The sequence below is a fragment of the Notolepis coatsorum genome (genome assembly GCF_963971535.1).
Source record: "Notolepis coatsorum genome assembly, chromosome: 3".
NCBI classification, from domain to species: domain Eukaryota; kingdom Metazoa; phylum Chordata; class Actinopteri; order Aulopiformes; family Paralepididae; genus Notolepis; species Notolepis coatsorum.
In genome coordinates, this window is record NC_140167.1 from 32,786,777 (window position 1) to 32,810,568 (window position 23,792).

General features: G+C 45.4%; 2 protein-coding genes across 3 annotated transcripts in view; one reads left to right on the forward strand and one right to left on the reverse strand.

Moving 5' to 3' along the window:
* Nucleotides 1-23,792, forward strand: part of dnajc17 (DnaJ (Hsp40) homolog, subfamily C, member 17) — a 78,005-nt gene that overhangs the window by 38,661 nt on the left and 15,552 nt on the right. Inside the window, exons 8-10 of the mRNA XM_084310823.1 lie at nucleotides 2,115-2,192; nucleotides 6,315-6,395; nucleotides 7,123-7,233. Of these exons, the coding sequence (XP_084166949.1) occupies nucleotides 2,115-2,192; nucleotides 6,315-6,395; nucleotides 7,123-7,233 (270 nt within the window). The remainder of the gene's footprint in view (nucleotides 1-2,114; nucleotides 2,193-6,314; nucleotides 6,396-7,122; nucleotides 7,234-23,792) is intronic.
* The window catches only part of LOC311225511 (cdc42 effector protein 2), an 8,329-nt gene continuing 4,290 nt past the window's right edge, over nucleotides 19,754-23,792 (reverse strand). For both annotated transcript variants that reach the window (XM_084310824.1, XM_084310825.1), the window contains exon 2: nucleotides 19,754-20,886. In XM_084310824.1, the coding sequence (XP_084166950.1) occupies nucleotides 20,132-20,761 (630 nt within the window). In that variant the 5' untranslated portion in view covers nucleotides 20,762-20,886 and the 3' untranslated portion in view covers nucleotides 19,754-20,131. The remainder of the gene's footprint in view (nucleotides 20,887-23,792) is intronic.

Sequence of the window (23,792 nt, forward strand, 5' to 3'; positions counted from 1 at the left end):
ACACTGGCCTGGACTGCTTTTTTAGATTTTTTTAATTTTTTTGAATTATATATATATATATATATATATATTTTAAATCATCTGGCGACCCCCCCCGCGACCCCCCCCACTTTGGGAACCACTGATCTATACCATCCTTCCCAATTCATTGTCTATGGAGGAGCTCCAGAATCTATACCAGATGACATCACATGTTTTGAGTTTTTTACTTGAAGAGAGCAAGTTACTGTTACTTTTGGACTGTCTTAGACTACAAAAATAACATGTATGACTTCTTAAACGAGGTTTAGTTCCTCTTTAAATGTGGAATACCAAGCACAGAATCAATTGAGAAATGTTTTTACTTCCTGCCTATTGCAGGTATAGTTCATAGAGGCTCTATAACCTCTAGATTGGCCTTGTATCAGCATTAAAGGGGCACTTCACCCAAAACAATGCTAATTTATTTACCCCTCTTGACACACATTAATTTAGTTTGACAGTTATTGAGAGTAAATTTGTTTGAATTTGGCCACCAGTGATGTAAAATAATAATAATATTTGTAAAACATTTTAAATAGCAATATCTTGTTTTATAGGGATTGCTACCTTATCATTTAATTGAGCTGTTATTAACACAACACAAGGATTCAATGTCCTCGATGACATCACCGGTGGCTATATTAAAAGTAATTTACTTTCAATAACTATCAAACTAAATTAATGTGTGCAAAACTGTTTTTGAGTTTTTGGACGTGTGAGATTATGTGCAAAAGAAAATCAGCATTGTTCTTGGTGAAGTGCCCCTTTAAGATGATCTCCTCTCAATGATGCACTTCAGAAGCTCTCTCTCTCTCTCTCTCTCTCTCTCTCTCTCTCTCTCTCTCTCTCTCTCTCTCTCTCTCTCTCTCTCTCTCTCTCTCTCTCTCTCTCTCTCTCTCTCTCTCTCTTTCTCTCTCTCGCCGCCTGATGCCACACATCCCCTCGGCATCGACCTGGTTCAGATTACCTGGTCATTAAAGTGACTGGTGTTGTGCTCCACTCTGTGGGTTTGTGTTTAAGCAGGTGAGTCAACAGCACGGCTGTCTGCAGTCCAGGGCCCTGTGTGTTAATATGGGCTCTCTCACTGGCTGCCCAGCACATCCGTTATGAAGGGAGATTAACCACAGGTCTCACAGGTGGTGCTGGAGCGGTGCTCCAAGAGGATACCATTAAAGTAAATCCCCCTCCAGAGCTCCGGTCTCTGTCCCAACATACCAAGGCAGAACCAGACACAGCCAGCTACATACGGTCTCACGTACTATCCAAGCTTACATGAGTCAGCTGTGGCCACTCAACTGTTTTGGGATTATGAAATTAGTGAATTATTTGTATGACTTCATTGTTTCCCGCAGATTCCTAGGTGCTTTGTGGTAGTGGCAATTTGATACGGGCAAGAGACACAGTTGAACTGTGGTGAGGGTTGCATGCTTGGAAAGGGTTTCTTGCTTGCAAAATCTATTGTTAATGTGATATTCTATCAGCTTCAGGGTTTCCGTTTGAAGAAATTGGTGGCGGTCCAGGTGTCCTGGAAGATAAATGGGAGAAATTCCGGTCAAATATTATCAGTGTTTATTGAGATTAAAAACAGGCTAGGCTATTAAAGGCTATATAAAGGTTATATAAAGAATGACATCATCAAGACATGTAGATTTATTATATTTTTTATTGAAAAGTAGGCTACTTTAGCTTATACATTATATTCCAAATAAAAATAAGTCCCATCAATAGTCGTGCATTACTCCCCAAAGTGTGTCTCTGACTAGCTTAGCCATAATGTTGTTGTCGTCGTTGAGGTAAATAAGTGGAGAGACCCTTCGTGCTCCGCTGTGTACTGAAACAGAGATGAAGAGACCCTCTCTCCGCTGGCACACTGGGGATGGGGATCAAGCAAGTGCCTTGGCCACTTTGGTCCACTCTGGAATTATTCTCACCGGACATTATGACCGGAGAGATTTAACATGGTACCTAAACACGTGACGGGCCAACACAAACAAACCGATGTAATCTATGAAACACTGAGACAACTTTTGCAGAATTCTTATGATTCCTCTTGGGCAATATTGACTCCTTTTTTTGTCCCTGCGCCTTTACAGTTGAGGTGGAAGTGTAAGAAGGATGACGAGACAAACGGGGGCTACTCTCAAGACGTCCTCTCTAGGCTTCTTCAAAAGGTGGGTGTCCTGAAAGTCACCTTTGTCCCATCAATAAGTCTCATAATAAGTGGGGTATCATTCTGAAATGGTCTGGATGTGAGTATAAAATTAAGCAATAATATTAAAGGCAGCTATAAACAAGCACGTATGGACACATATAAGAGAGAGGAGCTTGAGCAGTAATGTGACTGCCTAATATATATGTTTTCTCATTTGGATATATTAAAAACTGTACTTTTTTTAAGAATTTTTTTGTTATATTATTTAATTTGTATTATAATGTAAAATATTGTAAGGAAGGGGCAGGGCTTGAAATGTATTATTATTATTTTATTATTATTATTTTTTTTACTTCCCCCTGTCCCTTCTCGAACACTTATTGAACTGTATTAGTGTTGTCAAAAATATCGATTTTTCGATACATATCGATTCTGAATATTTAAAACGGTTTCAATACTCATTTCCCGCAATATCGATATTTAATTATTCATAAAAATATATAAATCTTTTTTAATTTTTTTTGTATAAGGAAGTTGCATTGTTAATTTCAATACCTGTAATAGTACAGTAGTCCACACACACACACACACACATGTGCATTCAGTTAAGTTGGAATATGACTGTAATACAAACAGTTCAGTTTGTCAGGTACATGCAACACAGATTACAGTGTTTACATCTGTCTGCTTGAGAAAATACCATGTTCTGCAATACAAATTATTGAAGTGAGATGCACAGACTGAACTTTATTTGATTAGATAAAACATGTTGACAAAGTTTTACTTTGCAGTTGAAAAAAGGCAATACATTTAATTTAACAATAAAAAATTGTCATTATGTTATGATGAATTGAAAATGGGGGACCCTGATGTAAATAAGACAAAAGTCTTTCTCTGGTCTGCATCCCCTTAACAATTGTGTGTATTGAGCTGTACTGTATTGTACCCAAGTGTTATATTTATCTTCTCTTATAGTACCAGAGAGAAGCTGAGGAGAATCAACCAGCAACAAAAGCTAAATTTATAAAAAAAAAAAATATATATATATCTTTTTATTTTTTATTTTTTACATTTTAAGATTGAACCTTTTTCCCCGTGGTATCGCAAATGGTATCGAATATCGATACTTTTCAAGGTATCGTATCGAAGTTCGAAATTCCAGTATCGTGACAACACTAAACTGTATGGAAATAGTCTTTGACTATTTACTTTTACATTTTTTATTTGTTTTACTTGTTTTATGTTTCTATGTTTGAGACAAATAAAAAATCAAATCAAATCAAAACTTCATCAAATATTCACTGTTGCAACGCTACTGTTTTTACAAAAGGATGTCACAAAAAGAAAAACAAGTTTAAAATGTTCACCTCCCATAGACCGATCTGATATCCGGTAATATGATGAAATAATTAGATGTGATTATCTACATTGATACCAAACCGATCCATAACCATTACTGGTCAATATGGGCTTATTTGGGGCCAATACAAAATTATCAAGACAAAATAAAAGTTTCTTAATGAGAGAGAAAAAGGCAGACATTTCTGCCACATTTCTGTGATATCCCTCTTGTCTCTTGGTATCAGATTTTAATATTAGCGAAATTCTTCAATATCAACACCCTGTTTCAGCCTTGTATATCAGCCTTATATCCGGTTCCAGTATTGGTATCGGTACACCACTAAGTAAGAGCGATGTGGTGAGCAGACATGTGGCCACATACACCACAGAAAGATTAAAACTGAGCTGGCAAAACTGTTTTTTAATATTGCCCACGTATGAATGAATTACAGAAAACCTTGGAGTTAGAAGATTTCATTCTGTTAGAAGATTGAAATATTTCGAACTCTGATTTTTACTTGTACTTGTTCTAATTGATACACATGTTTGTTGATGTTTACAGTCTTTGTCAGAACTGCACTTGGTTTGTCCAAAGTGTTATATTATATTGTAAACAGGTCGTACGTGGAAGAGTAATCTCGGTCTCATGTGTTTCTTTTACCTGTATAAATAAATGACCAAAAATAAATCCCAAATCCCAAAGCTCTTCTCGCATAACGAGACCTGCCTGCAGAGTCCGGCCACGTTTGAGGTCTGCATGACATCAGTGCTTAGTAGATTGGCTTTTTACTCTCCCCCCCTTTTTTTTTACGCGAGGGCCATTAAGTTTTGTTGCATCGAAAGCGCCGAGGGCACCGTTGTAGTGCCCTTTTAAAGCAACGCACACCATTGTTAGTGCCCCCGTTACCAGGCGCGCTTGGCCGTGCCAAGGGAGCGGCCAGGAAATGTGCTCTTCTCATGCGAGCGGCGAACCACCTTGTGTGATCTGCCACGGGGGCTGTTGTTAGGTGGAGCGGAGACCGGGCTGGAAGGAGGAGAGGGCAAGTGTCACTGACGTCAAGCCGCCAAAAAAGGCATTTCAATCTCTCCTCAGCACGCAACACCGTCAATAGGGTGCTCCCCGGCAGGAGAGGCGGGGTTAAAGGATAGTGGGAGAATGGGTATTGTTGCTTTTTTATTTTGCGTACGTGTGTATACTTTGGACTCCCGCAACCTGACGTCTCCTCTGGGGGGAAAAAGACACACATTAAGATATTTTGATGACAATGAAATAAGGGCCTTTGGAGACCGTGCATCTTTGTCACAGTTGGACAGTTCCACAGTGTCCTCAGCCCCCTCATTAGCATTCCTGGCCTGTCCCGTCAGGGACTCTCCGCTCCCAGCGGGCTCTCTGCCTCGGGGCCAGGAGAGAGCTTGATGGCCAGAAGGCTTCTATTTCAACGTCATACAAGCCCCTTCACCACAGAGACCGACACTGAGGAACCCCACCACCACCACAGGCCAAATAGATCTTCCCTCTCTATAAATCTTTCAGACGACGAACCATATTCAGGATTCAGAAAGTCCATTTTAGGATTCCAGATGAGCGATGTTTTCAAATCTCACCATGGGACCCAATGAGACATGACCCGTGACAAATTGAGTCTTGTCTTATCCAGGAACCAGGCTCTTTAAAACATATTGCTGCACATGTCATATCGGACCCAAAAGAAGCAGCCCTCCTTCCACCCCTTCATCCCTACTCTAGTGGCAGGGAGCTGGATGAGGACCATGGCTAATTTGAGCCTCCATACCAGAACACGGCCTATGGAAGTTTCTCACAGCATAAAAAAAAGCAACTAGAAACGATGACATGCTGCATATTGTTATTGGAGATATCCCAGACTTGTCTCTCTTATGAAATATCACAGAGGTCACATTTTTGTCCATAGAGTATGATAGATACTCTTGGCAATGTCACCGGCGTTACTCCCGGACGTGAGAGCGAATTCAGATTTATCCTCATATGAAGTCAAGTCAACTTTATTTATATGACACTGTTTAAAATACAAACCAGTTTGTTGCAACGTGCTTCACAGAAACGGGACATATAAAACCGGACGGGCGGAACAAGAACCAAACTAAATGAAATTAAACAAAAACAGAACAAATAACAAACAAAAAGGATGACCTTTTTGACCTTTAAAGCTAATGAGTAAAAAGTCTTGTTTTTTTAAGTTCCCAATGGATTCAGATGATCTAATATTATGTGGAAGATTATTCCACATAACCCGGGGCAGCAAGAGCAAAAGCACAATCCTCCCATAGACTTTAACCTGGATCTGGGGACGACCAAGAGCCCCAGAGGACCTGGGAGAGACCTAGCGGGGATGTATCTGGGTGAAAAGAGAGAAAGGTCCTGATCTTTGAGACTCGCTGGTAAAAGAAAAACACCATTTCACTACAGAGTTGACCTGTTTGTCAAACCTCAAGGATTGATTGAAAATCACACAAGATCTTTGGCATACGGCTTGACTAAAGGGGACAGGTATCCTAGATTGTGATTACTGATGCTAGAGGAGCTGGGTCTGCCACAAAAAAAAATATATATATATATAAAGGCAATATTTGTTTCCTTTTATTCACCCCAGCAAATATCGGATGCTAGTTTTATTTCCAGATGAGCATTTTGAGTTATTGAGTCTGCATTTGCTTTGCATTTCCGTTGTTATGGTTTTTGTTGTTAGTACTAATTTGAATGTTCTGCGTCTCTCCCTTTTCTTTTCTCTCTTTTCCCTCCCTGTCCTGTTTTTCCCTCCAGTACGGGGATGTTTTGAATGTACTCGTATCGGGTAAGAAGAGAGGAAGCGCTGTGGTCGAATTTGCATCTGTCCGAGCAGCTGTAAGTACCCCGGTCTTCCCCAGACAATTGTCCTTATTCTTGTTGTTCCGTATTGAAGTCTCCCTCGAAGACGTGCGTTTGCCTGTTTCACTACAAGCGCTCCGCATTGGCCACGAAGGTGACCATCACAGTCTGATCGTGAGTAGACACGACATGTGGCACGGACGTCCCAGCCCCAGGCCACTCTGTCAGACCCCGATCGTGCAACTGCAATAATACCTCTGTGTAAAGTACGTCTGTATGTCTGTGTGCTGATGCAAACCAGCAGGATGGAAAGACTCGATACGTCCCATTGTATTTCCCCCCCCCCCCCCCGTGTCTGGGTCCGGAGGGAACGTCTGCTGTGATGGCTGTGTGTTGTTTTGTTGCGGTTCGTGACGTGTGGTTCCCCTCCAGAGAACATGTCTGCCATCCCGCCAGGGCTCCCAGCTCAGGGGTCTGTGGTCTCCGTTGGCACATCTCAGGCTCCCAGCTCAGGGGTCTGTGGTCTCCGTTGGCACATCTCAGGCCCTGCTTGGGGGGGTTTTGGCCAGCTAAAGTTCACCCCCACCCCTCCAACCATGTTTGCATGTGTGTTTTTCACATACCGTATGTTATACAGCAACCGACCCCACACAAAGGCCCGGGTGGAAGACATAATAAAGATCATGCAGAGGGAGTACCTTTTATTTCTGGGAGAAAACCACCCTCTCAGCAGATCTGCTGACAACGTGCTTTGTCTCCACAGGAACTGGCATGTAAAAACGAGGGTGGCCTTAACGGAAACCCCCTGAAGATCTCGTGGCTTGAGGGACAGCCAGAGGTCATCCCAGCTCCTGGCCAGTTTGGGCCTTTACAGGTATGTCAACCAGAGCACAGCCGGCCACTACGAACCATCCAACATCAAGAATGTGCTTAGTCCTGATCACCCCCACCCTCCTCCCCCAAATTAATCATAGAGTTGGGCCCTATGTTACAAAATCTTCCCATGTCCACTGCTTCCAACCCAAACACCGTTTCCTAAACACTGTCCCGCAAAGAGAGGTATGTAAACCTTCGGGGGTTTTTATTTTCGTATCAGTGGTGCAAATATTGCCCCAGCGCTCAAGCTGCCTTCGTTTGGCCCAGAACAATGTGTTTGGTTTAAAGGGGTTTCAGTTTGTTTGCCTTGGAGCGGCTCAGCGTTGGCCCCCGGCGCTGGCCTGAGGCCCCTGGCCTGCCGCTCATTAGTGGGGGCCCTGACCTGGGAGACCCCAGGAACGCAGCAATCCCTCCCGAACCACACCTGAGAGGGGCGGCGTGTTCTAATGGTAGCCTGGCACGAGAGGTGCCCAAATATCCCTACGGCGATGCCTGGTTTCGGCTAGCCCTCGTCACGTCTCCCTCAGCCTCCTCTCTGCCTGCTCTCGCAGAGCCAGTAATATACGACAAACCTTGGCCTCGTCAGATACGGCATTACGCCTAGACGGATACTGAAATAGCCGCCGTCGTTTTTCCGTAAACAAGGCATGAATAAAATCACAATGACACACACTTTTATCACCTGATTTATTTCAAACTATTAAAGCCATTACATAACGGCCCCACTGTGAGTTTACATAGGAGGACGGCCAAGCCCACTATGAGAACCCCCCCCCCCCCCCCCCCCCACACACACACACATGCACGCACGCACGCACGCACGCACACACACACACACACACACACACACACACACACACACACACACACACACACACACACACACACACACACACACACACACACACACACACACCTCGCCTCTAACTCATTCTAACTCATTCCAGCCGTGTCCACTGATAATATGCAAAGCCTTCTCTCTTGTCATTAGATTAGTATGACTTCATGCCCCCCCCCCCCCCCTCTCTGGTCCAGCTCCCCTCTGCGCTGGTCATTATGACTGTGCAGTATGAGGTCTATGTATGATTTTGGACCAGCAGACTCTCTTCTCGCTGTCCCTCCAGCAGCTGGTGAACTGGGTTTCACCCCTCCAGCCCAGTGCGGTGACTCAGGGCCCCGCTCGTCAGGGCCAGCCGGCCCGCGGGGGTTCACAGTGCCGCGCACTGGGACTTGTCCCGCTAATCTGCCTTAATGTTATTATGGTAACCGGTTTTGCCTTACAGATATCCGACGCAGATTGCTTCTTCATCTGCTGTATTATTACCTTTTTCGGGGTCGGGCGTTTTGAGAATGAAAACACGATTATGACGGGGGTCATTTTCGCATTAGGCCTCGGCGAGAGTGCGCCTCGCTAAAGAGGCCCTCGCATGACATAATGGGTGATCCAGTGTGGACATTAGTAATACTGTCCCACATCTGGCCAGTGGTCAGTGGAGACCAGAAGAGGGGGGGGGATCTGTATAGAGAGACGGAGAGAGGAAAAGAGCAAAGAAATGACAGCCTTGGAGGTCCAAAGGGTCTGTCTGAAATCCCTCTCCCACCCTCTGTGCCTCCATTGCTCTCTCTCTCTCTCCCTCTCTCTCTCCCTCTCTCTCTCTCCCCCTCTCTCTCTCTCTCTCTCCCCCTCTCTCTCTCCCCCCTCTCTCTCTCTCCCTCATTCCAGCTGCAATCACATAGGAGCAGTTAGGGCGAGGACGCGCTCCTTTAACCTCATCAATCCTGCTTCGAGCTGGAGGGGTCAGGGTCTCGCTGCAGGGAGCCCAGAGACATGCACACACATGCACACACATGCACACACATGCACACACATGCACACACATGCACACACATGCACACACATGCACACACATGCACACACATGCACACACACACATGCACGCACGCACGCACACACACACACACACACACAAACACACATACACACACACACACATTTATTTTTAATTTTTTTTATTTTATTTATCCTTTATTTATCCAGGAATGTCCCATTGAGATACAAGATCTCTTCTTCCAGGGAGTCCTGACCAACACGGCACACAACAAGTTTCAACATAAAACAGGGCATTAAACAAAAAACATACAATTCAAATATAAATACAGAAGAAGGCCATTTGTGCAGTGGCAAGGAGCACAATCAGATCAGCAATAGCATCAGGTAAAACAGTTACATGTTTCATGAAGGGCTAATCGTAGCATACCTTTAAAAGCATTCACAGTAGGAAGTGCCTCTAGACAAAGTTTTACTTGCAGTGTATTCCATAAAAAGGGAGCATAGTGGGAGAATGCAGCTTTCCCACTATGATGTCAACCTCCGCTTCAGTTCCAGCTCCACTGGGCTTAATAACAGAGTCCGGGGCCACTGGTGAGGGGACCCACTGCAGCTGGGGCCACAGCGTCCACTAAAGAGACCCCCCTTTGTGGGCCCAGAGACCTTGGACAGCACTCACTGTACCGTACTGTAGTGGTCTAGTGGACTTTTAAACTGTAGTCTACTGAGACATATCACTGTAGAGCTGCTGAATGTAAAATATTCCTGGCTCTGTTTACCGCTCCGCGAGGACAGGGACGTTGCTCTGTGACTATATGATTTGTAACCCGCTCGTTCCTTCCTCCTCCTCAGTGGATATCCAGGCCCGTGCTCCGCCACGGTGTGTGTGTGTTTGTGTGCGTGTGTGTGTGTGTGTGTGGAATGGCTCCCCGCGCTCCCGACTTGATTCAGACCCCTCATATTTGGATAGGGTTTGGTTTCACCTCCCGAGCATGCTTTGTCGTGCATCGCAGCGCAGTGCCATAATAAATTCTCATAATGAGTGGTTGTGAAACGAGTAGGTTTATAAAATATGTGCAGTAAATCATTCTCCAATATCTTCAAGCCCCCCCCCTCCCTTTTCCTCCTTTTTTTCTCCTTCTTTTTCTGGAATTGTAACGCACACAGTTGCGTGTCGGCAGGAATCCTAAATTAATTACACTGCCAGACCTAAAGAGGGGATGATACATCCATTCCGTGAACAATAGTTTTAATACTAACTGTGGTTTGTGTGGTAATAGATGGGGCTCAAATACATTTTAAGAATTGCTTTCTTTTTAAGAGGCTTTTTTTTGTAACAGCCGTCCCTCAAAGAACGGTGAATAGCCGCTGAGTCACAGCAGGCTTCACATCTGCGGCCGACTATAGGGGATTCCTCGCCAATATGACTAATAATTCATACCTCGCCTCCCACGCAGGCTCAGAATATGGAATCAATATGGAGCCATATGTACCGTTCGTTACAGCCAGCACTCCACATCTCTGGATGTCTGATGGCATCATGAATCACTGTGTCCTCACTCACATGTTCTTGGAGTGGTTCGACGCGGCGTGTATTTTAGAGTGCGCCTGTGGACTGGACTGGGGGGGGGTTTCAGCGCCTGCTTCTCCCATTTACAGGCTCGAGAGTTGCGGAGGCTCGTCACGACGCGATGCGACGTGAACCAGATGTGGTAGATCAGCTCTTCAGGGATCGCTTTTCCAGAGCGACGGTTAGCTCCCGCTTAGAAAACTGCACTTTCACCTAGGAGGCGCTCCGTGCAGCCGCCAGATCCGCCGCCGGACTTGGGGCTCTTTTTCCGGGAATGGGGATAAGAGACCTTGTAGAATTAGAGACTTCCGTCGGGACAGACCTGCTTTAGCCGCAGGACGGCCTAAATTGAGCAGATCTAATCATCTTCGCCCATTATCAGGCTTGTACAGGTTCAGCTCGGACAGGGGAGAGAGAGGGAGAGAGAGAGAGACACACAGAGAGGGTGAGGGAGAGAAAGAGAGAGAGAGAGAGAGGAGGCACCTTAGGCCCTGCATATGAACCTCTGGGTCAAACACAGATCTGTCTCCTCGATGAGACGGTCTAGAATCAGTGGCCGGCCAGGCGGTCTGCGGAACGCCAACACTCACGATGTGGGCTCGAGCGCAGAGCTCCACTTTTGACATGTTTGCATTTCCTCATTAGACATGGACCGAGTCGCCTGTTGTGATTATGGTGTAGTGAACTTTTAAAAAGATTCTTGTGGGTTTTCTGACTTCTTCTCAAGGTCTCAAGATACCCCCGGCCCATCATGGCTATCATGCGATGGGGGGAAGCCATTGTATTTGGCTTGGCCCTGGAACACTATTGAAATGTAAAATAAATGTGTGAACGGGTAGTTCCACAATGTGCCGTGACACTATGCAGAAAGCATAAACAATATCAATTTCACACAAAGCCCTGCCTGCGCGGTAACCCCCCCGCAGTAGCCCCCCCCCCCCCCCCCCCCCGCGACGCCCTGTCACATGTTTTGGTAGCGCTTAGGCTTTGCTGCCAAATGCAATTATTAGAGGATGAGACATGTCTCAGTTGTCAAAACAATATTTCTGAAATGTTTTATTTTTCTGGTAGGAAAAGGACCTCATTAAAGCCACTCTCTTTTGCGAAGTGACAGGGTTTCTCCGTATTCTAAGTGATTGCAAGTGTGGGATTGTGTCGGGTGGAGAAACAGTACCAGATGGGGAGAAGGCACCTCACAGTTTAAGATGTGTGGCCGGTTTAGTGCAACGGCAAGATAATTTGTTTCCAATTACAGCCTCTCTCTTCTCACACGGGCAGCGCGGGGCCTGGCCGCGTGTTCCGCTTCACTTAGTGTCAGGTGTAGACAATGGAGTGTCACACCGGTCACGGAATGAATGAATGAATTAATGAAAACTTTATTTAACAGATTGCAGAATGGGTACAATACAGTACGGCTCAATACATACAATTGTTAAGGGGATGCAGACCTGAGAAAGACGTTTGTCTTGTTTCCATCAGGGTCCCCCATTTTCAATTCATATAGACATTTATGACATACACAACATACATGACATTTATGGCATAGGGACATATAGGTATTTAGTACTGATACATTTGTGACATAAACGGTATTCAAATATACAGTACTGTTACCCCTAGGTCCTGACAGAGTATATACATATGATGGGGAGGGGACTGTACATTAATTAGGAGGGGGTGGGTGGGTGGGAGGGAAATATACATACGGCGGGGAGGGAATATATACATGCGGTGGGGAGGAGACTGTCTATTAGGAGGTGGTGGGGGTTTTGGGCATTTACGGTGGCCAGTTTCGAATTGCAGCCTCCCGTAGGTGCTCTTTAAGAGCGGTTTTGAATGTGGGCAGGGATTCACATTCCTTTACAGCTTTGGGTAGGGCGTTCCACATTGTTGTGGCATAATTGCGAAACGTGTTTAGTCCCTTGTTTGAGCCGAATCTGGGTTTAACATGATTTGTTGAGCTCCCTCTGGTGTAGTGGTTGTGGTATTCACTGACCTTTGGGAAGTATTTTGACATGTACATGGGCACCCCGGTCGTATAGTGTATCTTGTAGACCAGGCCCATTGCAAGTTGCTGTACTCTGTCGTCTACTCTAAGCCATCCTAGGTTGTCAAAGTGGGCAGGGGTGAGGTGGGTTCTGGGGTTCAGGTCAAGTAGTAGTCTGACCAGTTTGTTTTGTGATGTTTGTAATTTTGTTTTAAGCGCCTTTGAGGTGCTTTGGTACCATGAGGTGCACGCATAGTCATAGTACCCTTGAATGAGTGCTCCTGCCAGAGTCTTCAGGGTATTCTTGTTTACCAGAGAGGAGATCCGGTACAAGAATCTAGTTTGTTGGTTGACTTTTTTTATTACATTGGATGCCATTTTCTAGGATGGAACCCAGGTAGGTAATTTCGTCTTTCCTTGTGACAATATTGTCACCCTCTGTAACTGAGAAGCCGTCGGTCTTGCTGAGTTTGTTATTTGAACCGAAGAGAATGGACTCTGTTTTGCCCATGTGTAATGATAGTTTGTTATCAGCGAGCCATATGCAGATTTTGCCTAGTTCCGAGCTGAGGGTTTTTTCGGACGTGTGCGCGCGTTCGTGTGTGTGTGCACTCATGGATTTGTGTTTGCATGTAAGGTAGCCAAGGTAGGGCTGCAACAACTAATCCATTATAAACATATATAACACTTAGTTTGTGTTTTATGTTTTACTTTGGCTGTGGTCAGAGACCAGTCCAAGTGGATGTGGCAAATTTGAAGAAATTCCCTCAAGGCGTTCCTGAAATATCGCAATAACGAGAATGGGATGGAAGGACAGACAACCCGAAAACATGTAAATTATCTCTCCACACATGAACACACACATACACACACAACATTCTACACTCGCTCACACACAAACACACCATAGGTCACTTTAAACACACAAGAAAAGGACACTTTAAAGGAAGGGGAAAAAGGACACTTTAAGAAAATAACTTGTTGTGATTATTGCATAGTATAGTTAGTAACAGCAAGTATAGCATAGGGACATAGAAGTAAAAACTGTATATTGTATAGTAGTGTACATAGGACCCAGTGCCTTTAAGTGATTTGTCTATTTTATCATGTCTATTCTACTTATTTTATTACTATTTACTATTATTACTATTGTATTTTTGCACAATCGTAGCGGGCATGGCCAACCACATTTCACTGTATGCCCTGGTATGTATGTGATGAATAAACTCTTGAATCTTGATCTTGAGGGAATTTCTTTTAATTTGGATAAACTGATTCGATTTTGTGGGTCAAAGGTTAAGGCCACTGTGACCTCACGTCCGTCCATTTCTCTCATGGATGATCGTTTGTCGTTCAGACTGATGGGAGGTGTCAATGAACTCAGTATATAGACTACTACTTTCATTGGTTTCAACTACGTTCCCATGCATAAGCCCCACCTCTACACTTAAGCCCCACCGCTTTTTATATCTTGTGAACAGTTTGTTGTACAGACTCACGGTTGGCGTCATTGGACTCACCGGGGCATCTGCTATGTTTATATACTATGTTTATATTACTATGTAATATGTTTGTCTATGTTTGCCCCGCCCACTACACTTAAGCCCCGCCCCCATTATTAAAATTTAGCACAAAACTCAAGGATGAACTGAATAGATTTTGGTGGTCAAAAACTCAAAAGGTTATTGTCAAAAACAAATATTTGGCCATAACTCAAGAATGAATTAGATAATTATGACAACGTCTCTTCACTGTGACATCTGCAAAAACACTTTTCTGGCCATTATTCAGTGCCATAATTCAGGAACAGGCTGGGAGATTGTGACAATATTTCACATTTATTGGCCAAGCATGTAGACACATTATATAAGGAATTTCACTCTGTTTTCTGTTTCTCTCAATGAACTCGCACACTAATAGACATACAGCTGAACAAAGACAATGAATAACAAGCTAGACGACAACGAATGGAATAGTTTTCCAAATACACTTGACTAGGGAGGTTTGCTTCCGACTGGGTGGGAAAGGCTGCAGAGCCGGTGCTGAAATACTGGAGGGGTGATGAGCTGAATGAAGGGAGGGGGATTGCAAACGGTTGGCAGAGGCGTACAACCGCAGGGGCGGTATTTCCAGTTTAGCAAATGATGTCAATGATTCCTTTAATCATAAAAAAGCTATTAAGGAAACCCCATATCATTGATTTATTTTTCATCACCGTTCCAACACAAACTTTAGTTGAAATGGCTTCAAATGTGTTACTTGTGTTTTCAACGTGTCTCCATGTTGAATGAAAAAAACATTAAATACTGTAACGTGCCAGTTATTCTCTTTATTATTTTTTTTATCCACTTTTTCCTCCTTATTTTTCTATTTTTCTCCCATCCCAATTTCGTAATTCCAATTCTCCCCTCCCCTGTCTTGAACGTTTCTAGACTATGCCTCCCACTGGTTGGCTGTAGTGAGGATAGAAGCCTTGCATCACGTGTCCCCTCCGGTACACGAGGAGGCAGCCTGTCGCATATTTTCACCAGACAGCTCGAACTCTCAGTGGCGAGGAGTAACGCGTGGGAGGCTCACGCTGCCCCCGATACTTCCTGTTTCTGCTGTACAGGCGTCACCCAACCGACCTGTAGGAGTCGCTGTCCACAACGTCCAATCCCCACCCACCGGCTTTCCCACCCTCTAACACTGCCAATTGTGTTAGTATGACGGCCGGCCAAGCCGGAAGCAACGCCGAGAGCTGGGCTCGATGCCAGCATCTCCTGCGTTAGTGGTGAGCGCCTTGCCCACTGCGCCACCCAGCCGCCCCCCAGTTATTCTCTTTTCATACACGCCGTTTGCTTTTCTTAAACCTCACTATGCTTGGTTTAATTTCTCAATGAAAAAATTTAGTTGTAAACTTGAAATCCCAAACTATACTATACACACTGGCACTGTATGTGTAAGCCTTTTGTTTCCATTCGATGCCTTAACACATTAACTGCCACGCTTATATCCATCAATGTTTGATCATTGCCACCAGTCTAAGCCTATGGAGATGTTTACCTTCTTTGCAGGGCTATAACTTTTAAAATTGTATTGCTAAATTGACATTACTATGGCCCATTCAACATCGATTATCTATCGTTCAGGATGTAGGAACGTTTAACTTTTTCATTCACACATTCATACAAAAATACTGTCTAGAATATAAATATGTTTTTATCGTTTTCTGCAGTAATTCCTAGAATGTGAGATATAGGCATAAATCCATATATAGATGATCAAATGCCGTTTGATACCGATCCACGCTATATAAAAAATTTCAACTGTACATGGTCCTAAACGTTATGACTGATCATGCGCGGGTGAACGGGGGGGGGGGGGGTCGTTTATAATTCCGTGATCGTCGTTAAATGCTTCATGTAGTATGGGTGATATATTGATCAGAGCAGTTTGTATGGATAATAATAAACAAACAGGCTGAAAGTAACGTCAGCCTCCTCTTACCGTTGGGCGATGACACTGGAGCAAAAAGATCCCAGTTATTTGATGGGGATCGAGGCGATCCATTTCCAGTTTGTATAATAATAACAGCCCAAATCATGTCGATTATTGAGTTATGGCAGCGATCGCTACACATGTCTTGAGTCCCGCAACGATAAGCAAGTGGCCGGACGTATTTAGGAGACGCACCGATATCCAACCGGCATTTCCGGTTTGGCAACTCGCCGATCATCCACCAGGTGGCAGTATTGAAGCGTTGCAATGTTGTGCCGAGTCCCACAGCATCAGACCAGCCTCCGTGAGGGAAATATGAATACCACGGCGAAAATATGAAATATGATAAAAAATAACGTCGTACGCCGTGATCTGGCAGAATTCGCATGAACTTGAAACCCGTTGTACGACGTTTTTGGCCCAGAAAGTGTTAAGATTGATATTGATACAAAATTCTAGGGCTGTCTTAAATACTTCGAAGCTTCGAAGCTTCATTCGATGGGCATGGCATTCGAATGGGAAAATAAAATTTGAATATATAAAAAAAAATAAGAATAATTCTATTTTAAAAAATATATAAAATGTTGTGCAAAATCAATTCTGCCTCTCTTTGTTAACTACAACAAGCAATTCTTTTTGTTATTTAAGATGAGGTCAGACTCGGCACTGACAGATTTGTGTTCATTGTGCTGCTTTTATAAAGCCTCAAATGACGGCTTACAATATTTCATGAAAGCAAAGTGTTTAGTTTGTCTAAGATTTAAAAAGGTTTAAACTTTACAGCACTGACAAAGTTGAACAAAGTGCTGTACAAGTCCCACAACATAATTACCGGTATTATACTTTTTTTTATATATATTTTTTTTATCTCGAAGCTTCGAATTAAAATCGAATCTCGGCCCCGAAGCTTCGAATGGCAAAAAGAAATTCGAAGGTCAGCCCTACAAAATTCTGTAACTCACTGTTATGTATCTTTAAAAGCTTTGTATACTTTTACAATTTACAAAAGCTAGTCCTGTGTGTGTGTGATTTTGTGTATCTATGAGCATCAGGGAGGGGAAGACATGAGTTTACCGCAGCTCTGCGCCAAAACATTTCATTTCAATATCTTGCCTGTCATAACTGTCGCTGCTAATGCAGTTGCAATTGCAAAATTCCCTGAAACGGAAATCCTGAAAACCTTGCGCAACAGGCAACTGTTCTCCAAAGTAAAGTCCACCATGAATGAATGGCTTGTTCCGCTCCTTATCAAAGACGTCTCCCAGATAGTAATGGCTAACAAAGGTGCAGACACACCCTAGCAGTTGAAATGCCACCTTGTGGTCTGAGCGCTTTGTGATGAAGGTGTTGCCTCAGCGCTGTGGTGACTAATCAGCTCTTTCAAGCCTCAGTTCATTGGAATACCTTTGACTTCAAAATGCAGCCCTGTGTGACACGCTTGTGTAATTTAGTCCTGTGTGTCTGTCTGTCTCTCCCTCTGTCTCTGGTGTAATTTAGTCCTGTGTGTCTGTCGGTCTGTCTCTCCCTCTGTCTCTGGTGTAATTTAGTCCTGTGTGTCTGTCGGTCTGTCTCTCCCTCTGTCTCTGGTGTAATTTAGTCCTGTGTGTCTATCTGTCTGTCTCTCCCTCTGTCTCTGGTGTAATTTAGTCCTGTGTGTCTGTCGGTCTGTCTCTCCCTCTGTCTCTGGTGTAATTTAGTCCTGTGTGTCTATCTGTCTGTCTCTCCCTCTGTCTCTGGTGTAATTTAGTCCTGTGTGTCTGTCGGTCTGTCTCTCCCTCTGTCTCTGGTGTAATTTAGTCCTGTGTGTCTGTCTGTCTGTCTCTCCCTCTGTCTCTGGTGTAATTTAGTCCTGTGTGTCTATCTGTCTGTCTCTCCCTCTGTCCCGCTGCTTGTCTCAGATCGTCCAAGGCTGTCATTCCGCTGGAACCAGTTTTGATGGATTGATTTTATTCGATAATTTAGAAAAAGAAAAACAACATGCATTCTTAAAAGGTTATCAAGGATAAACACAATAAAGCTAAAAGCTTATTTCCATTATGGTCCGTAATGAGGGGGGGGGGGGGGGGGGTAGTGTGTAAGTTGCCTCCATAGCGGCTCCTGAGCGTTAGAAAACCAAACACACGTCAGTCCACCAGAGTGTGTAAACAGTCTTATACAAGCGCTCCTAAAATGTTGACACGAGCAATCCTATCCCCAAAACCACCAATCTTGGAATTCTTTCATTTTTACTCCCCACCCCCAAAGGAAAATACGATACGGTACATATTTCACTGTGAGAACGTTCCACAATATCTTATTGTCATAAACATATAACAAGCTGACAACGTCAATGACATCCCATCAGTTTTTTTTCTTATTTTTTTCGGAAAGGAAGACGCACGAAACGGATACAGATGCAGAAGACGTAGCCGCAAACATCGACTGTGTCAATCTGACCGAGAGCTAAATCTATCGCTAGAACATCTGCGAGCAGCGGGGGCACCAGCGGTCTCGTGGTTTTTAGCAGCAAGGCCCAGGGGAGGCCCTAGGAATGTGACTGGTTCTGCCCCTGCTGACAGCCCCCCCGCCAGGGTGCAGACTGGGGCTCTGTCTGGCCTCTACCCACTGGCAGGTGGGGGAGGGGGGGACCTGGGATAGCGTGCATGTGTTTGGATATGAGCACGCTTGTGTTCGTGTTCGTGTGTGTGTGTGTGTGTGTGTGTGTGTGTGTGTGTCCACTCGCGTGCCTGTGTGTGTGCAGTTCTCTCGTGTGCCGTGGGGGGGTGTTTGTCCAGCAGGTAGTGTTTAAACTCTCATCAGAGTCCCAATAGTAATGTCTGTCTCTACAAGTACCGCTAGCCTCCATGGCCCCCTGCACAAGTGAAAGTATCACGTTACCCCTCAGCACTTTCCCTCTCTCTCTCGCGCGCCACTCGCCAGAGCAAGGGACTCCAATTTACAGCTAAGAAAACAGCTTTTACTGGCAGTCTTTTCTTTCTTTCGTTCTTTCTCTCTCTTTCTTTCTTTCTCTTTCTCTCTATCTCTCTGAGGTCTTGGACCTGTGGCCTGGCTTGGTTTGCAGCCCAAACTGCCACCACTGGCTGGCTTTTATTGGAAGCAGAGCTAAGTGTTTGTTTTCTCTGTGTTGTTGGGAGGGAGGGGAGGGGGGGGTACCTCGGTCTACCTTTGGAGTGGGGCCTCTGGGATGCGTGCGGACGAGGAATTGGCCTATTCCCACACAATGGAATGGCAGGGACACCACGAGCCAAGGCATTGCAGCTCCAGGACCGTGGGGTTTTTCTTTTTTCTTAAACACAACACTCCTTTAGTCTTAGAAATCATCTTCTCGAGCACTCGGGGGTCGGGAGGGGGGAGTATACAGGAGAAAAAGGTGAAAGATGGTGAAAATGTCTTGGTAAATTTTTTTGGAGATTGATATAAGAAGGAGATCAATCATTAACTGTGACACTTAATCTACCACTGCAACAGGCAACGCTAGACGAACATTAACTTGGTCTCTTTGTGCTCATATGGGCTTAACCGTTTATGGGAAATTATGTCAATGTTTACCCCTTAACATCACCATGAGCCACAGTTCAGTGCTCTTGGATACACTCAACAAACTGATGTAAATTGGCACCTGGCAACTCTACAAATTCACATACAACTCGAGATGTTTTTGGAGATGATCTTGTGTGTTACAAAGTCATCTTGTTTTACTGAAACAAACGTTTTATATAAAGGACAATGTTAACTTAAAGCAGACGTTCTTGATCTCGATGTCCTGTGTGACATTCTTACCAGTGGTATACTCTAGACTACCTCCAGAGACAATTGAATCTTGAGTTTTACAGTTCTGTTCAAGAGTCATATGTTATTGCTTGGTATCCGTTGAGGATGAAAGCATGTTGTCAGTTTGGTCCATGGGGAAATTAATATACCTCCACACTCACGTTTGCACAAAGTCCAAAGGGTTTGAGCCTGATCACCTCCCCAGCCCTCCATTAGTATTATAATGTCCTGTTAGTCATTATTACAAGCTGCCCTCCTCTCTAATGGCGGAGCTGCTCCATCACCTGCAGCACGTCATCCAGTATGGAGGGGCCCAGGTCCAGGCTGAAGGAGAGACTGCTGTCCTCCTCCTCCTCCTGCGGGCCCGCCGTGTCCTCGGCACAGGTTACCGTGGAGTCCCCGTCCCTTCCCGAACTCAGGCTGCCCCAGCCGGGACTGTGACTCTGTTTGGGAACAACACAGGCCCTGTGGGCGGGGTACCCCACCTCCATCTCCCCTTCCTCCCCTTCCTCACTGTCCAGGAGGGGCATGGAGCTGCACTTCTTCCTCCTCTGGGAGGCGAGCCGGCGGTCCCTGGTCCAGTCCGGGCTCTCCGGGGCCTCGGGCTCGTCCAGGTTGAGGCGCGGGGGTTTGGGCGGCGGAGAGCAGGCCAGGAAGAGGTTCTGCTCGCTCTGGGAGCTCTGCAGCAGCAGGCCGTGGCCCATCTTCAGGAAAGACAAGTCCCCGAAGCTGTCCGTGTGGGCGTCGTTGCCGATGTGCGAGACGTGGCGGAAGTCGGCCAGCGGCAGGCTGATCATGTTGACCGACAGCACCTCCCTGTGGCTCCTCGTGTTCCTCCTCGACCAGCGGCCCGACGCCGGCTTCCTGTACAGAGACGTCCTCAGCGGCATCTTGTTCAGAGGCTTAAATGTCCCGATTTACCCTTAAAAGTCCTTAACTCCACGAAGTGTTCAGCGGGGAAGTCTTGGACCGAAGCGAAGCCTTAGAGACGGAGCCCCATTAGGAACAAAAAACACTGTTTGGGCAAAGGAGAGAAACAAAGAGAAACAATAGTTATAACACTTGGAGGTTGCGTTCGTGTTGAGAAGGTGTTTTCCTTTCCATTAACAACACATCATAAATCTAATTGTCCAATTTTTACTCTTGCTGTGTTAAAGTTTATACAAGATGCCATATTTGTTCCTTGCGTCTCCCAACACCAGATGCAAGTCTTGGATTATAACGGTCAGCTTGATGTGAACAGACAGCCATTGTTTATAGAATGCACCTGCTCCTCTTGGATTTTTGGATTAATGTGACTGGTCATTATTCTGGCCGCCGGGGCGATGTTCCGACACAGGCTTTGAAACGCTAATTTCTGAATGTTTACTTTTCAAATCCCTGCTATTTCCCATAAACACAGGTGTGGCCCGCCCTGCATGTCTGCTAAAGGAAGTCCATTAGCCTGCTCACAATACATTACACCATACATGCACGCACCACACGACTCCAAGAAAACAGCTTCTTCCCCCAAAGCTGTCAAGTTGTTGAACATGGCCTGCCCTGACCCCACCGCCCTCCCCGCACGCTCACACACAAATGTACACATACACACATATATATATATCATATATATATATCATTCCCCCCAATGACTGAACTCGCTACCGTGCAATATGTTCATACGTCATACTTGTTTATACTCTTGCACTGCTACGGATACTTGTACTTGCATCTTTTGTTGCTGCTAGACTGTATGCTACTTATTGTTTATTTGCACACTGGATAGCACTTTGAGTACTTTTGAGTATTTTGACTTTTTTTTTTTTTTTATATCAGGAAGTGCCATCGTAGTTTAGTTGTGTTGTTGTCTTGCACAGCAGTGTAATGACAATAAAAGAAAGTTTCTTATTGTATCTTATCTTATCGTATCTTATCTTATGACTTCCAGTAACTCGGTAACAAAAATGCACATTCTGAACCAATGTATTTTTCATAGCCTTTTGAGGAGAAATGTTAGAACGCATGCTAATTTGTCATTTATGAGAAATATAAATGAATAGACAACCTTGATATTTACTAGTAATGAGGAGTTAGTCAAGCTTCCAATGAATAGCAGGGACTAGATGAGTGTGTGTGAGAGATGGTAGTAGCATGTAGAGATATGTAGTTGTACATGGCATGACATGAGGAGGAATCCAAGTGGAATAATTGCTTTTCTAGTACTGTAAACACATGGGTGCACTCACTGGACTATCTTGTTTTTTGTACTTTTTATATTGTATTTGTATTTATATTTTATATTGTATCTATAGTTTATATAGATACTGGACTGTATAGGACTGTGAAGCTCTGTGTCCCCCCCCCCATGCTGCTTTGACACTTTATTTTATCTTATCTTAAACGGTATCACAGGCATCATATCTCAAAAGAAGTGATTCGTTATCCACACATTTTACTGTCCGTGTATGCAGTGGCGGACTGGCCATCGGGACGTTCGGGACGAATCCCGATGGGCCGGAACCAAAGTGGGCTGGTCCAAAAAAAAAAAAAAAAAAAAAAAAAAACCTTTTTTTTATACTTTTTTTTTTTTTTACTTTTTTTTTTGGGCCAGTGTGTGGGCCAGTGTGTGGGCCACTAATGTGGGCCGGTGTGTGGGCCAGTGTGTGGGCCAGTGTGTGGGCCAGTGTGTGAGTCGGTGTGTGGGCCACTAATGTGGGCCAGTGTGTGGGCCGGTGTGTGGGCCAGTATGTGGGACGGTGTGTGGGCCACTAATGTGGGCCAGTGTGTGGGCCGGTGTGTGGGCCAGTGTGTGAGTCGGTGTGTGGGCCGGTGTGTGGGCCAGTATGTGGGCCAGTCTGTGGGCCGGTGTGTGGGCCAGTGTGTGGGCCAGTATGTGGGCCGGTGTGTGGGCCAGTATGTAGGCCAGTCTGTGGGCCGGTGTGTGGGCCAGTGTGTGGGCCAGTCTGTGGGCCGGTGTGTGGGCCAGTGTGTGTGCCGGTGTGTGGGCCGGTGTGTGGGCCAGTATGTGGGCCGGTGTGTGGGCCAGTATGTGGGCCAGTGTGTGGGCCAGTATGTGGGCCAGTGTGTGGGCCAGTATGTGGGCCAGTGTGTGGGCCAGTATGTGGGCCGGTGTGTGGGCCAGTATGTAGGCCAGTCTGTGGGCCGGTGTGTGGGCCAGTATGTGGGCCGGTGTGTGGGCCAGTATGTGGGCCAGTCTGTGGGCCAGTGTGTGGGCCGGTGTGTGAGTCGGTGTGTGGGCCACTAATGTGGGCCAGTGTGTGTGCCGGTGTGTGGGCCAGTGTGTGGGCCAGTATGTGGGCCGGTGTGTGGGCCGGTGTGTGGGCCGGTGTGTGGGCCAGTGTGTGGGCCGGTGTGTGGGCCGGTGTGTGGGCCGGTGTGTGGGCCAGTGTGTGGGCCAGTGTGTGGGCCGGTGTAGTGTGTGGGCCGGTGTGTGGGCCGGTGTGTGGGCCAGTGTGTGGGCCGGTGTAGTGTGTGGGCCGGTGTAGTGTGTGGGCCAGTGTGTGGGCCGTATGTGGGCCGGTGTATGGACCATTATGTGGGCCGGTGTGTGGGCCAGTGTGTGGGCTGGCAATAAAACAATAAACAAGTTGCATAAACTAAATCAGATTAAAAATGATCACAGTTCTGGTTTGCCTTAAGATGCAGTTTATGATGGGTCTTGAACATGGAGTATGTAGGGCACTCTCTAATCACAACTGGTAGGCTATTCCAGTAGTTACCACTTTTAACAGAGAACACAGTTTTTGCAATGGTAGTATACTGAAAAGGCACCTTACAGTCCCCTCTACTGATGGCCCTGGTGGTAATGCCAGTGTCTCCTTTCTGTTGGATGAACTCATTCAATGGGGGAGGGGCAAGTCCATGCAGAACCTTGTACATGAAGCAAGTATATTTGAAAACTTGGAAATTCTCGAAACG